The sequence below is a fragment of the Suncus etruscus genome, chromosome 6 (genome assembly GCF_024139225.1).
Source record: "Suncus etruscus isolate mSunEtr1 chromosome 6, mSunEtr1.pri.cur, whole genome shotgun sequence".
Classification (NCBI taxonomy): domain Eukaryota; kingdom Metazoa; phylum Chordata; class Mammalia; order Eulipotyphla; family Soricidae; genus Suncus; species Suncus etruscus.
The window spans coordinates 45,973,004-45,988,972 of record NC_064853.1 but is presented as its reverse complement, the minus strand read 5'-3'; the positions used below and the strand labels follow the sequence as shown (position 1 = coordinate 45,988,972).

The following is a 15,969-nucleotide window of genomic DNA, read 5'->3' as shown; positions in this document are numbered from 1 at the left end:
CTCCAGTGCCCCCTGGCAGGGGGTAGCCCACTCACAGACAGCTGTTGTTCTGCTCCTCCCCAGGCCTGCTGGAGTACCCCTAGGCTGGAGGAGGGATGCAGGGAGGTCAGGGAGAGGACAAAGGGAATCCCTCCGGATGTTGGTGACCCCCATGGGGGTGTCACTGAGGCTCAGCCCAGTGATAGGTCCAGTGTTCTGGTATTCTTTCATGTCCCGCTCCCCTGGGCAGAGACCCAGGTTGTTGGGGAGCCTTGCGCAATGGGAGGTAAAAGGTGACGGCAGGCCTCAAGGGACAGAAGCCTCATTGTCTGGGGGGCCCTGGACAGCCGGGTTATGCTGCGGGCAGGAAGGGGGACGCTGAGGAGATGCCAGTTGGCAGGGCTCTGACGTTAAGGCCCTGCAGGAGGACAGGTGCTAAGCAGGATGCCCTTGGGTTTGGCGGGGAGTAGGTTTGGGTGGGGGAGCAGTACTTGAGGAAATACCTAGGGTGCTGGGTGGGGCCAGACCCTCACCCCTCCGACAAAGAGCGTCGGGGAGTCCTCAGGGCCCTAAACCACCTTCTCCGGATTCCGATCATTCCTGGGAACCCAGGCGGCTCGGCTCGGGGGCGGTGCCAGACTAAGGGGGGGCACTGGGTAAACGGGGTGCACCTCTGTTGGATCATCGAGGAGCGCCAGGGGGGGCTTAGCCGCTCCCTCCCACCTCTCATGATCTCCCCACCTTAGGTTCCGCACGCAGAACTCCGCGGTCGTCTATTTGCCTTTGGGGGGGACCCTGTGCCCACCGGGAAGCCCAGAGGGTGCTCCAAAGGGAATCCGACCTTAGTGCTGAGCGGACCTCGAGCTCTGCACGCCCGCAGCGCCCGGGTCCCGCAGGTGTGCCCCTCCGGGAGCCCCCCGGGAGTGGGGCGTGGTGTGCTGGGCCGGGCGTGGACGGCGGGCGGGGCCCCACAAAAGGCGGCGGTGGCCCCGGCCCGCCCACGCTGCACTCTGAGAGCGGCCGGCGGCGGCGGAGCGCTGGGAGGCGCGGGCAGTGCGGGCCCGGCCCACCGCCCCGCGCAGGTAGGACCCGAGCCGAGCCAGGAGCCCGTCGGGCAGGGAGTGGGCAGGGCCGGGGGGCCGGAGCACCCAGGAGCCGCGGGATTGGGACGGGATGCCGCAGGGGGTGCATGAGAACAAAGTCCAAGTCCCCCGGGGGCAGGAGGGAAGACGAGGGGGCTTCCAGAGGGGTGGGGGGATCCCGAGCCCCAAGTCCCACCTCTGGGCAGGTCGGGGCGGGGCTTCGCTCCTAGCCCGCACCCTTCCCTATTCTATCAGCCTGGGCCCCTCTGCCTGGATCCCCAGACGGGGTCTCGAACCCGCTGCCTCCCTTGGCTTCACAGCCTCAGCCCAGCCTGGTGGTCAGTCCCCAGGGGTTGCACGGGTCTCTCTGCCGGCCACTCTGCCCCCCCTGCCCTCTGCCCTCCCAGGAAACAGCATGTGGCGCTACCCATTGGGCCCGCTGCTGCTCCTGCTGCTGCTGCTGTTGCTGCCGCCGCCTGGAGAGCTGGGCCGGGTCACTGGGCGGCGGCGCGGCCGGTCCCGCCGGGAGCTCGCGCCCGCCTTGCACTCGCGGGGCATCCGGGATGCAGGAGGACGGTACTGCCAGGAGCGGGACCTGTGCTGTCGGGGCCGCGTCGACGACTGCTCCATGCCCTACCTGGGTGTCACTTGCTACTGCGACCTCTTCTGCAACCGCACCATCTCCGACTGCTGCCCCGACTTCTGGGACTTCTGCCTGGGCGTGCCGCCCCCGTTGCCCCCTATCCAAGGTGGGTATAGGTGAGCCGGGAGGGCTGGCTTCTGGTTCAACCCTGAGCACTCAGTAACCCCGTCGGGGTGTGAGAGGAGCAGATGCACCCGCAAGCCAGACAGGGTTCGGGTCCTGGTCTGCCTTCCTGCCACTACGGTTAGCCTTGGAGGGTCCTGGTCTGTGTCTCCTGCACGTGTGAGGGACCGGAACTGGCTCTGTCTGACTTACAGGTCAAACAAAATTGGCTAAGTTGGGTCATCTTCAACAGACTTGTCTGCTCTGGGTTCTCTACCCCTGAGCTGTTGCTGGCCAGACTCCTATCTCTGGCTTCTCCACCATCCTGCCCCATCCATCAGAATCCTTTCAATCCCTTTCTGTGGGGTCCAGGGTCTAGGATTGCACAGTCGGGTGGTCACCCCAAAGTATAGTGCTGCCTAAGAGAATCATGGAGACAGCCCCGTCTCTAAGCACAGCTCACTGAAATGGCAAAGAAATCAGGTCATGCTGTGCCCTATGAATCAAGACTGGGGGTGTGTGTCTTGATTCATTATGATGCATTACGGGTTTTTTGTGTCTTTTGGGGGCACGACTGTAGTGTGCAGGTGTTACTCCTGGTTCTGCACTCAGAAATCACTCCTGAGATCTCTGGGGAACCATACTCCCATATGGTTGGAGATCATCACCCCTGGGTTGGATACGTGTAAGGCAAATGACCTTCCTGCTGTATGATCGCTCTGGGCATAAAGCTGAATGCATTAAAGAACCAAATTATGTAGTTGGGGTGTGACCCCACAGGAGATAGCTTCGTTTTTAACTTGGCATTAGGTTTCAGTGAGGGCTGGGACCCATGTTTGTAACTGTGTGCCTGTGTGGGCACATGGAGTACTTAGAGGACATGGGTGTTACCTGCAGTTCTGAGTACACCTCTCTTCTCTCTCATCAGGATGTAAGCATGGAAGTCGCATCTATCCGACCATGGGGACATACTGGGACAACTGTAACCGTTGGTGAGTGTTTGGGAGTATTTGGAGGGGACTGGTGTTGCAAACTTGCTTCAGTACCTACTCCTGCCACATACTTGCTGGAAGCAAGTCCTTTTCCTTATCTTTATCATTTTTCAGGGAATTTTTACCCTGATTGAGCCAACTTGTGTGCTGACAGTTCTACAATCCTCAGCATGGGCATCAGCAGCTTGGTGTCCTGTGCAGGCTTGGAGCTGGGGGTCCTTTCCCACTTCTGGTTTGGGTGGGGCTCTGGACCCTCCTGACTCTCTCAATGTCACGGAGAGTCCGAGAAAAGGGGTGCCAGGAAGGAAACCTTTGACTGTAGCATCCGCTGCCCCTGAGCCGGATGAGGGTCAGGGCTGGCTGAACTGGCAGCTGGCCAGGCTAAAACAGGGCCTTCCCTGGAATGTGGCCCTTTCCCCTTCTGTCAGCTCACCCCATCATTCCTGGTAGGAAGAGGAAGGAGTTACGGGGGCTCCTCTACTCTAATCTGAGCTCTGAGATGGGAAATGGGGGTTGAGAGGAAGCTTGCATGCCTTTGGGGAAATAACGGGACCCTGGGACTCCAATAAAGGAGGAGGCAGGCCACTTCTCCACCCCATGCTTTTTGCCCAGGGAGGAGGAAAGTTTGTGGAATGCATTACGCACAAGCAGTTTCCATTGCTTCACTGGAGTGAGGGGTGCCTGGGTCACAGACACAGAGAGAAGGACTCGTGTATTTGCATGTATGTCCGGGTGAGAAATGTGCCTGTGTGTTGAGAAAAGCAAGCCAGCCTGGTTCTCCCAGTACAGAGGTTGCCTCTGGACATGGAGGGGTTAACACTCCCTTCCACCTGGGAGCTGACCCCGTGGACCCCACTCTGGAATGCTGCTGCCACTGGCCCTGTCTAGACCTGCCTGGGCAGCCCTGGAAAGGAAGAGCCAGGTGGCAGGAAAGGGCTGATGAACCTGTTGCCCCCCCAGACCGGCGGCTGTCTTCCCTCTCAATGTAGCCCCCCCAGGGGTGAGGCAGTGCCTGTGTTTTTCCAGGCTGTGGCCACACGGATGGCACATCTCCTGAGGTTCTCCTTGAACAGAGTGCAGAAGGGGAGGGAAAGGCTGGGAGAGCCTCCCTACCACCCTGGATCCCCACCCCATCCTACCCTCCCAGTCTCCTCTAGCCCCCCCTGGAAGTGCCCTTTGGGTTCCTGGGGCTGCAGAGCCCAGCCATACCCAGTCTTCTCCCCTCCAGACTCCTTAAAAGGCAACATTTGAGGCTGGAGCCTGCCAGGGCCTGGAAAGAAGCAGCTCAGCATTCAACATGGCAGCATTTCTGTGGAAGTAGGACAGACAGCAGCCCTTGAATTCAGGGACAGCACCTGCTTATTAAAGCCCAGTCGTGTGCCAGGCACAGGGCTGGCCAAGCAGGCATGGCTAGAAAGTGACTCCAAATCCTTGCCTTTAATCTGAAGCAGCCTGCCAAAGAGTGATAAAAATCCCACATCACCATCATGGAGACCCACTTACAGGGTGATAAGGGGCCAGGAAAGAGAGTCCAGGGATGTTATTCAGAGGAGGAAGGCCACATAGGAAGAGACATCTAGGGCATATGGAGAGAGAATGAGGGATTGGCCTGAGGAGGGCAGCCAGGAAGGTGGGGGTAGGGACAGACTTATTTACAGCTGGAGCTGTGAACTGAAAGAGGTATCCCCAGGGGTACAGCCTATGGTCGCCTGCCTCATGGAGAACCACTTAGAGAACCCAGAATCCATGGCCAAGAACTCAACTTCAGAGAAGGGTGTGAAGGTCGGGGTAGATTGAGATGTAGGGTAAAATCTCAGGTGCCTCTGCAGGGGCCAGGCAGTAGGTGAGGAAAGAGGTGATTGGGGAACCAGGCTGGTGGACTCAGTCTCTCAGATGTGACCTCTCAGAACCTGCTAATGGGGATGGGAAAAGAATCTTGCCTGGAGCCACCTAGGTCTACACGGGGCACTTCTGAGACAGAGGCATTGTGGGGTTGGTTATGTGAAGTCAGAGATACCTTCTGCATACCTGTAGGAAAGTAGACTGAGGCTGGACACAGTGGGTGGGGCTCCTGGGTCAGAAGCAGGTTAATTCCAGGGCCCTTGCAATGGTCCAGGCCCTGTGCCTCTGTTTTGCCCACCTGCCAATTCATCCTGGCATGTTTAACAGGCAAAATATTGAGAGTTCACAACTTCACTTGATCCCACTTGGCTGGTCAGTGAAGGCTGAAGCCAAGGACTGAACACTTACGGCTCATCAGAGACATTCACAGTTCCCACTACTGTTCCCTGTTCACTCATTCATTTGTCCATTCATTTCATTCATTTGTGCATTTGCCCACTATCAATTGGGAGGCTCAGTAGGCTGTGGATGGCCCTGAAGATACAGCCCCACCAGTGCTCAGAAAACTTAGAATTCATCAAAATCTTAATACGTAAATATCTGGTAGCTAAGAGGGTGATGCATTGTTAAGGAAACAAATGATACACTGGACAGGAAGTGTGTTGGTGGTGGGGAGTTAATCTTAAAGTAGGGCAGTAGGGCATGTGACTTTTAAGAAAAGACTTGGAAGGAGCGAGATTGAGTTTAGGGGATGTGGTAGAGCCCAGGACAGGATCCCAGCTGGTGGGAGCAGTGAGGGAGTCAGACTCACTGAGACAGAAAGAGAGGCAGGAAGGCTCAGCGAGGGGACATGAGAACAGTCCTGTAGGTTTCATGGACACAGTCAGGAACATAGTGATATGAAGCCCACAGAGGGTTTGGGCAGGGGAAGGGTATGGTATGAGTGGGGTTTATTAGACAGGATCATCCTGGGAGGTGTGTTAAATAGGTACTTGGGAGGTATGGGGAGCAGGGCAGAAGTGGGAGCAGGGAGGGGCTGCAATATGACCTGGTGAAGGGTGAGTGGCTGTGGAGGGCAAGGGAGAAAACATGGTTTGTATTCTGGATGTGTGTTTATGGTAGTGCCAGTGGGATATGCCAATGCAGTGAACTGGCACATGAGAGGAAGTCGAGGACACCCACAGTCTTTGGTTTCTGAGGGCTGGAGGAGGGAGGTGCAGGCAGGGCGGAGGGGAGATGAGGAATTCTGCTGGGGGGGTTGAAGTGTTGTTTCTTAGTCTAGTGTGGATAACAAGTAGCAATGAGATTCTTGACTCTGGAGTTCAGGGAGAGGACCAGGCAGCAGACAGAACCTGGGGCATTGTGAACTTGGAGTTGACATTGAAAGTCACCAGGTTGGGGCCGGAGAGATAGCACAGCAGTAGGGCATTTGCCTTACATGCAGGACAGTGGTTCAAATCTCAGCATCCCGTATGGTCCCCCGAGCCTGCCAAGGTGATTTCTGAGCGTAGAGCCTGGAGTAGCCCTTAGAGCTGCTGGGTGTGACCCAAAAACCAAAACAAACAAACAAACAAACAAACAAAAAAGAAGTCACCAGGTTGAAAAGGTCCTCCTGGGGTCCTTCCATAGATGCTAACACAGAATCTCGAGCCCTTGTTGACCTCTCAGGCCTCACTTTCTATTTTTCACTTATTTGTTTTTTGGTTTCGGTAGGGGGCACACCTGGAGGTGCTTGGGGGCTACCCCTGGCTGTTTGCTTAAGGAATCTAACAGTGGTGCTCAGGGGACTACATGGTGCTGAAGCTCAAAGGAGGGCTGGCTATATGCAAAGCAAGAAACTTAGCCTGAATGTTCTTACCTTTTAGAGGGTGCTAGGCCTCATTCACTTCTTCCTCCCTTCCTTGCAGTACCTGCCAGGAGAATGGACAGTGGGAGTGTGACCAGGCGCCATGCTTGGTGGACCAAGACATGATCAATGCTGTCAACGAGGGCAACTATGGGTGAGGCACTCTGAGCGAGCACACCTGTGTGTGCTCACATCCAAGACCAATCAAGATGCACATGCTGCCATATAGACCCCCTCTCAGCACATTTGTGCCCCTCCCCTGACATGTAGGGCCTCCAGGATCTCTAGTCTGATTTCCTGTTTCCCCTTTCAGGTGGCGGGCTGGGAACCACAGTGCCTTCTGGGGCATGACTCTGGATGAGGGCATTCGCTACCGCCTGGGAACCTTCCGACCACCTTCCTCTGTCTCCAACATGAATGAGATTCATGTAAGTCTGTCTCTAAATGGACCCTATACTGTGCCCCTCTGAGGGTCTCTGAGGCCTTCCTCCCTCCAATAGTCTGTGTGACCCTGGGCAAATCATTCTTCCCCTCTGGGCCTTTCATTTCTGCCTGTAAGGAGATGTGCTGTGCTGGACGTACTGGTGCTCAGACTTTGGGTTTTGTAGCTCCAGCTTCTGCCCCTCCCTGATTCCCAGCCTGGGAAATATGCTGCTGATCCCAGTGCAGTTGCATCAGGGGCCAAGGGGCAAAGAGGTCCTCTTAGTATTTTGGGAACAGAGGGACAAACTCTCCTCCAGTTCTGGCCAGGGAGCTACAATTCTCAGAAACAAATGCTGATTCAGTGAAACTCAGGGGAACCCCAAGGAAAGAAGAGGGAAGAAGGATTCCTCTCTTCCCCACAGTGGGGGGGGGGTAGGGTGGGGAATAGAAATTAGATCCCAAACAAAAGAAAAATCAAAATCTTTGACTCTAGGGCAGAAGGCTCTGCCAATCAGTGGCAGGCTAGAAGGCCACAGCCCCAGTGAGACCTCCCTCCTGGGAGCTTGGATTCAAGGCTGAGGTGACCAGATCCTGCCCAGCCCTCCCTCCCCTTGGCCTATGGCTATTTTCCTCCTTCTGATATTTGCTTTGGCAGTCCTTGGTCCTCACTGCTCCTTCCTGCAGTCCTCTGGGGCTGGGAGCCCAGGGCCCTGGAGAGAAGAAAGTTATGTGACAGATTAGGAGGCAGAGGCAGGAAGAAGCAGTGTGGAAGATGGAAGGCCACTGGGCTGACCTCCCTGTTCTTGGCCTCAGCTGCCTCCTGCACTCATTGGGACTCATTGTCCCCACCCCACCCTACACGGTTCTGGGTTCTTATAGGGGACAGGTGGGAGATGGTTGGAAGACTTAGATCTGCAGCTGGCCTGTGAAGGGACCAGGACAGAAACAAGGGCAGATGGCTTGACTTTTGCCTTTCAGAAGGTGCTGGGCCCCAGGGAGGTGCTGCCTCAGACCTTTGAGGCCTCTGAGAAGTGGCCCAACCTGATCCATGAGCCTCTAGACCAGGGCAACTGTGCAGGCTCCTGGGCCTTCTCCACAGCAGGTACTTCCTGAAGGTGGGCCCCAGGGGCAAGGAGTCAGGCTGGGAGCCCCCTAACAGCCACTTTGCCTCACTTTTTCAGCTGTGGCTTCTGATCGCGTCTCCATTCATTCTCTGGGCCACATGACACCTGTGCTGTCACCACAGAACCTGCTGTCTTGTGATACCCGCAACCAGCAGGGCTGTCGCGGGGGCCATCTTGACGGGGCCTGGTGGTTTCTGCGACGACGGGGGTAAGTCAGGAATGAGCAGTTAGGGTGTGGGCAGGGAAATGGACAGGAGTGAGGGGATGTCTCTCTGCTCTTGTTCCCTCCTGCCTTCCCTACAGAGTGGTGTCGGACCATTGCTACCCATTCTCAGGCCAGAAAACTCATCAGGCTGGGCCTGCACCCCCATGCATGATGCACAGTCGGGCCATGGGCCGGGGCAAGCGCCAGGCCACTGCCCGCTGTCCCAATAGTCATGTCCAAGCCAATGACATCTACCAAGTCACTCCTGCCTACCGTCTCGGCTCCAGCGTAAGTGTGCACAGTCGGGGTGAGCATGGTGAGAGGGGAACTAGGAGATAGCCAGCCCAAGGTTGGAGTTTCCCCACTGATGGATCTCTTCCCCTTTTCCCCCAGGAAATGGAGATAATGAAGGAGCTGATGGAAAATGGGCCTGTCCAAGGTAAGCGCCGTGCCTGCTTCCAGAACCTTGGACCTGCCTGAGACTGACCACTACTACTCAAGTGGGCTGTCCAGCCTTGGGCCTCAAGTCCACTGGGACCAGGAGCAGACAGACCATGCTCTCATCTTTCAAAAGGGCACATGGAAAGGGCATTGAGAATCTTGGCACAGAGAGGCTTAGGGCCAGGGCACAGGAACCAAACTTGGACTCAGAGCTGAGTACCCGCTTCCACCTTGCCTGCAGCGCTCATGGAGGTGCACGAGGATTTCTTCCTGTACCAGGGGGGCATCTACAGCCACACACCAGTGAGCCAGGGGAAGCCTGAGCAGTATCGGCGGCACGGAACACATTCGGTCAAGATCACAGGGTGAGGTTCAATGGCAGGGCTTGTGGGGTGTGGAGGTCTCTCTGCTCTGTCCTGACTCCTAGTAGCTCTGCAAAGTTCTACTCACATCAGAGAGGGGAAAAACTAGTCTCTAAAAGAGGAGGCTTGTCCTTGGTCACACTGAGAATGAGGAAGTCTTTTTGTGCATCCTTGGAAGATGTTTCTTCCTTCTACTGCCCATGAGTGACCCTAGTGACACAGAGGCAAGAGTCACCCAGTCTTTTGCTATTTCAACTCAGCACCCCTCCCAGTTCTGCCTGACTATGAGGCGGATGACACTAGTCCTCAGTTTCCCCAGCTGACCTAATGAAGACTAAGGGATGCCCGTTGTATGAGTGGGCTTTGCTGTGGTATTTGGGGGCCATGGAGTAGCCTAGTCTTTTCCTCCTGGTTCCTGGCACCATGGCCCTCTCTGGCTCCCACAAAATGAGGATGTGTAGCAGAGAGGCAGGAGATGGGTGAGGTTCCAAGAGGAGCAATGCTGGATGGTGATGGCTTCCTTTCTTTCTGCTCATTCCTCTGGTTATTTTGGGGTCTTTCCAGCATGGGGTGTGGGAGCTGGGAGGGCCCAATTCGACCAAGGTCAGCACAAGTCTTAAGGGTGTTCCAAGTCACCAGACACGACAGGGGGCTGGCATGAGTCAGGGGGAGGCCATGAGTCATCGCCCTGATGCCAGGTGAATGATGCCCCCTGCCTGCTCTGCCCACAGGTGGGGTGAGGAGACTCTGCCTGATGGAAGAACACTCAAATACTGGGTGAGTGCCTAATATTCCCAGCCTCCTGCTTTTATCTCTTCCCTCTTATTCCCTTCCTCACTGTCTCCTTTTCCCCCAGACTGCTGCCAACTCCTGGGGTCCAACCTGGGGTGAGAAGGGCCACTTCCGAATCGTGCGTGGTGCCAATGAGTGCGACATTGAGAGCTTCGTGTTGGGCGTCTGGGGACGTGTGGGCATGGAGGACATCGGGCACCACTGATACCATGGACCATGCCAAAGAGTACTATGCAGGGTGGCCAGTGAGGGGTCCCTAAGGGGTGCCAACACTGCCTGATATTGTTGGATACTGGTGGGTGCTTGGGGTGGAACACCCAACTCAGGGGCCATAGACACAGCGCCCAGCCTGGGGGCCCCGGGCAGGTGAGGCTGGCAGAGTCCCCGGACCTTCCAGTGGGTGGGGTCAAGACCTAACCTGGGGGGACACATTTGCTAACCCCCAGGCCTCCCACTCCTACAGAGACCAGCAGGGCCACGAAATTCCTAAGTCTTTAGCCCTTTCCCGTCCCACTCCTGTATTCTTCCTCAAAGATATTTATTTTTATTTTCACTGTTTTAAAATAAAACCAAAATCTTGCTAATTGTAGTACTTGAGTGTTCTGGGAATGGGGAGCCAGGCCAGAATTGGGGTGGCATGTGCTTAGGCCCTAAAGGGCTGGCTGGATCCAGCTTCAAAGGCAGGCTACTGGGGGATCAGAACTCTCAGCTCTTTTTAGCCCTAGACAGGAACCTACTTGACAGTGGTGTGTGAAATCATGGGTTGTGTGTTCCACAATCCCCAGAGAGGGAGAGGGATTCCCTTTCTCCCAATCTGGGTAGGACAAGAGACGTGGGTCCAGCAGCAATTCCAATGCAGGAAATAATCCACACACATTTGGGAAGGAATATCAGGCCAGGAACTTACATCGCAAGCTGTTCACCCACAAGCTAGCCGCTCAACCACCTGGAATCACAAGCCAAGATGGCAGCTTCCTCTCCAGGCCTCCAAAGCAGCCTTTATTGGGAAAATAAAGCCCACCCCTAAGGGTGAGGGCAGGGCCAGATGAGGAAACAATGGGGAAACATCTTTTTAACATGTAAACAAAAGGAACCAATCGAGAGACATCTAATTAGAAGGCAATATGAGGACCAAACCACAGACCACTTATTAGTGAGAGAAAAACCAGCTAGCACCAACATCTCCCCTTACTTACTTTTCTAAAAATAAATAAATGAAAAGAAAAGAAAAGAAAAGAAAAAGTAGGGGCCGGGCGGTGGCGCTAAAGGTAAGGTGCCTGCCTTGCCTGCGCTAGCCTTGGACAGACCGCGGTTCGATCCCCCGGTGTCCCATATGGTCCCCCAAGCCAGGAGCAACTTCTGAGCACATAGCCAGGAGTAACCCCTGAGCATTACCGGGTGTGGCCCAAAAACCAAAAAAAAAAAAAAAAAAAAGAAAAAGTAATAGCATGAAATGAAATAAATCCTAAGAAACCCAAGAAAAGGGGCTGGGCGGTGGCGCTGGAGGTAAGGTGCCTGCCTTACCTGCGCTAGCCTAGGAGACGGACCGCGGTTCGATCCCCCGGCGTCCCATATGGTCCCCCAAGCCAGGAGCGACTTCTGAGCGCATAGCCAGCAGTAACCCCTGAGCGTCACCGGGTGTGGCCCAAAAACCAAAAAAAAAAAAAAAAAAGAAACCCAAGAAAAGACAAGGGGGAAAACTGAAATTAATGAACTCACAGTAATTTGCTTAGGAGCAGCAAAAGGAAAAAATGGAAGGAGAAAACTTCTGGCCTAAAAGCAGGGTGTCCTTACTCAAAAACATGAATCAAAGAATCAACTACAGGCTCCAGACAAAATAATGTTACAACCCCCAATGATTTTTCTTCAAAGTTCCTGAAAAGTTTTCCTCTGACATATAGATGACAACGCCAGGATTCAGAGATTAAAGATCTGGTAGATTACGCAGCTCTTATGTAGCAATGGGAGTGTCACAAGGTGACTTCTGGATAGAGATCACCATTAGGAGGTGATGTAAGAAAGTCGCCTTGTGGGCAAGGAAAAGTTGATTTCCAGGTCTTAACCAGGACTGCAAAAAAAGCCCACTTGAGGGGCTGAAATCATAGCACAGCAATAGGGCATTTGCCTTGCATGCAGCCAACCCTGATGGACCTTCGTTTGATTCTCAGCAACCTATATGGTCCCCCAATCCTGCCAGGGGTGATTTCTGGGTGCAGAGCCAGGAATAACCCCTGAGAACCACCAGGTGTGACCCAAACACAAACAAATAAACAAACAAAAGCCCACTTGACAAGAAGATATCACAATTCTGAGCCCATTTCTGGATGATGGTAGATTCCTGGAGAAAGTGCAGAAAACATACCGGATCTGAAAATGAGATCCAAGGTTCAGGGGTGTTCGGCCAATATCTGAGAGAAAGGGCTTAAAATAAGTCACCAAGACAAGAGGTTTCAAGTTGAGAACCGCCCTGTTTCAAGAAAAATTTGAGGTTCCATCCCTAGTGGGTAGAAACTCCTTTTTGTACCTACAATTTTTCCATTTTAATGCCCCTGGATTGGGGGCATGAGAATCCCTCTTCCTCTCTGGGGATTGTGGAACACACAACCCACAATTTCACAGCTGGTGCCTGGAACAGGGACTTCTTCATCTATGGGTGAGATGTTCCTTTGGGGGATTCTGTCAGTGCTTTTTGGATGGATGATGCTTGTGATTAAGTGGATAATTCCACCCTTTATTAAAAAGATTGGTTCTGGGCCCGGAGAGATAGCACAGCAGCATTTGCCTTGCAAGCAGCCGATCCAGGACCAAAGGTGGTTGGTTCGAATCCCAGTGTCCCATATGGTCCCCTGTGCCTGCCAGGAGCTATTTCTGAGCAGACAGCCAGGAGTAACCCCTGAACACCCCCAGGTGTGCCCCCCCCTAAAAAAAAAGATTGGTTCTGTGTGGTTTAGAGCTGTAGCTATAAGTTGGCTGTGATGTACATGCCAGGGAAATTATTCAATTATATTACTTCCTTTTCTTTCCCGGATATAACCATAAACATTACTGAAGTTTCCATTTGTGTAAACATTGCCTGATAGGCATTTTGATGAGCTGGGTATCAAAGGATAAAAAAGATAAGAGTTCTGAAACACCTCTCATTTTGGAAGACAAGGGTGTCTTTTGGGAAGGAATATCAGGCCATGTGCCAGAACATGTGCCCAAGCAAACAGTCTAGAAACTGGCAATTCACTACCTATCTCGAATACTAACCCACATCAACTGATACTAATTTCACAGGCTAGTCCTAATTCCATTTGTAATGGAGAGATAAATGCCTTATAATCTGAGGCTGAGTCAGAAAATTAATTACCATCCCCCCTGCCCCCATGGAGGCATTGCAGGAAAACTGGTATTAATAACCTGGACACAGTTCCCTCCCATAAGGAGAATGAACCAACCTACATACTTTTAGATATGGATCATGTAAACCAGTTTTCAAAAGCATGTTCTGAATATGGTTCAGTTTGTTTTTTTTTTTAAAATATGGAACGCTTCATGAATTTGCGTGTCATCCTTGCGCAGGGGCCATGCTAATCTTCTCTGTATCATTCCAATTTTAGTATATGTGCTGCCGAAGCGAGCACATATGGTTCAGTTTTGGTGTATTGTATTCAACTTCTTCAATTTTGGTGTGAAAAAGCACCTTGGACTCTTCACGATTTTCAGACAATTGTTAAACTATGTTTGGGTATTCTTCAATGTGTGCAATGGGAAATGTTTTATGCTGAGGCAGTTAAGGCAAAACTTTATAGTCCAGATAATACCAAAAAGGTGGTATCAGGAGTTACATTGTCTTATAAGCTTATGACAGGGGAAAATGAGTTCTCGTGCAAAAACAGACAAAATTACACCCATGCTGTTTTGGATATTGTCATGAACATTGCGTTGACAGGTTGGGAGCGAATTGATACATTAGAAGAATATGCTAGAAGTTACATCAAAATATCCCAGGGTAGTGCTGAGCCCTGTATAGAATTCATAGAGAGGATAAGGGATGCTCATACATTACAAATTAAGAATCAGACTGCTCAAAAGATTATTGAGAGGGGCCGGAGAGATAGCATGGAGGTAAGGCGTTTGCCTCTCATGCAGGAGGTCATCGGTTCGAATCCCGGCGTCCCATATATGGTCCTCCCGTGCCTGCCAGGAGCAATTTCTGAGCCTGGAGCCAGGAATAACCCCTGAGCACTGCCGGGTGTGACCCAAAAACCACAAAAAAAAAAAAAAAAGATTATTGAGAAATATTTAGCTTTTGAAAATGCTAATGAAATCTGCAGGGCAATTTTGCAGCCCATCTGAGAGGGAATCAGAGGACCTAATGGACTACCTTAAAGCATGTAAGAATTTGTCAGTAAACCCTGAGTCCCTCTCCTCTATGACACCTGTGATGACATATACAGCTACATGCAAATATGAAGCAAGCCTCAGGGAAACAAGTTAAAGTAAAGAAGCTCGGAATTTGCCTATGTGGAAGAGGATTCCACTGGTCTACGGATTGTTTTACACCTTTACATCGTATTGCAAATTATTGGGGGAAAGGCCAAAACATAGTCCCGTAGATTCAGATCTGCTGTTTTCATTGTGGGAAGCCTGTACATTTGTGTAAAAATTGCAGATTGCTTTCCAGTACTGCTCCTTTGGGGCTAAAACTTTATATTCAGGAAAACTGGCAAGGGGCCAGTTTCTGGCCCCTCAAAATCAGGGACCCCTCCCACCAAAAATTATGCTTCCCAGTCCAGCCCAAGAAAACACTGTTGCATGAATAATCTCAACCCAGCTACCTCCAGAAGTGGAGCCATCGAAAATATAACCATCACCCTGGGCCAATGTCCTTACAAGTTGAGAACTGGGATAAAAGGACACACACACACACACACACACACACACACACACACACACACACACACACACACACACCCAGGCACAGTAGTTTTGATTATAGGAAGAAGTAGTTTGACTCTCAAAGTCATAAGTGTTTACCTGGGAATAATGGACTCAAACTCTTTTGGTGAGTTTATTGTGGTCCTAATGGTGCCAGTGACCTGGACAGTTAGAGGGAGAAGCTATTGCCCAGCTATTATTACCCTATATAATGCTTGGAAAATCGGAAGATGGATAGGTGCTTTTGGTAGTACTAACCCTGGAGAATCTACTAACCCCTTAATAGCCCTAATTACCAAACTAAAGGAAGAAAATCCTATGCTAACCCTTGAAATTCAGGGCAGGAAATTCAAAAGCCTTCTTGATTCTGGAGTGAAGGTTACAGTGATTTGTCTTAAGGACTGGCCCTGACTGGCCTCTTAAAAATACCCATATTCTTTAGAGGGAATAGGAGGAGTTTTTAAATCTTTTCAGCAGAGTGCCAGGTTCATGGTATGCAAGGCCTCAAGGAACAGCAGGCTATAATCAAACCACATGTCAGTCCAATTCCTTTAACCATGTGGGGTCGTGACTTGCATGGGCAGTGGAGTGCAGAATTTAAGATTCCTCCCCCTTCAACAATCCCCAAACTACCCACATGTTCAGAGACTCAAAATTTTTACTAAAGGCCACTATAATTGAAGATACAACACCAATAAAGTAGAATGGAGATCTAATGATATGGTATGGGCAGGTCAGTGGCCCCTAAAAGCAAATGAGTTAGAGGTGCTAGAAAAACTAGAGGATGAATGTTGGTAGAGGCCTTTAGATTGGTCCTCATATTGCCTTCTAATTAAATGTCTCTCTATTGGTTCCTTTGGTTTTCTTGTTAAAAAAGATGTTTCCCCATTGCCTCCTCATATGACTTTTTCCCTTTCTCTTGGGGGTGGGCTTTGTTTATCACAATAAAGGCTACTCAGGAAGCCTGTAGGAGGAGCTATCATCTAGGCTCATGGTTCCACGTGGTGAAGTGACTGGCTTGTGAATGAACAGCTTGTGGTGTGAGTTTCTGGTCTGCTCTACTTTCCTAACTATGTGTGAATCATTTCCTGCTTCGAATTGCATCTCTTGTCCTACCCAGACAGGTGGTATTAAACTCACTCTCCCTCTCTGGGGATTGTGGAACACACAACCCACAATTCCACAGATGAATAGTTAAAACTAGGACATATAG

General features: G+C 51.9%; 1 protein-coding gene and 1 non-coding gene across 2 annotated transcripts; one reads left to right on the top strand and one right to left on the bottom strand.

Annotated features, from left to right (window-relative positions):
• The first annotated feature begins 995 nt into the window (after positions 1–995).
• On the top strand, positions 996–10,417 carry TINAGL1 (tubulointerstitial nephritis antigen like 1). The gene is made up of 12 exons (XM_049774817.1): positions 996–1,061; positions 1,469–1,810; positions 2,735–2,798; positions 6,548–6,640; positions 6,800–6,914; positions 7,888–8,011; positions 8,091–8,241; positions 8,337–8,526; positions 8,632–8,677; positions 8,921–9,044; positions 9,773–9,818; positions 9,898–10,417. The coding sequence occupies exons 2-12, from the start codon at positions 1,477–1,479 to the stop codon at positions 10,036–10,038; spliced, it is 1,428 nt and encodes a 475-aa protein (XP_049630774.1). The 5' UTR covers positions 996–1,061; positions 1,469–1,476; the 3' UTR covers positions 10,039–10,417.
• Positions 10,418–13,352: 2,935 nt separating this feature from the next.
• LOC126012869 (U6 spliceosomal RNA) lies at positions 13,353–13,459 on the bottom strand. The gene has a single exon (XR_007497218.1). It is a non-coding gene; the product is annotated as a U6 spliceosomal RNA (small nuclear RNA).
• Positions 13,460–15,969: the final 2,510 nt, after the last annotated feature.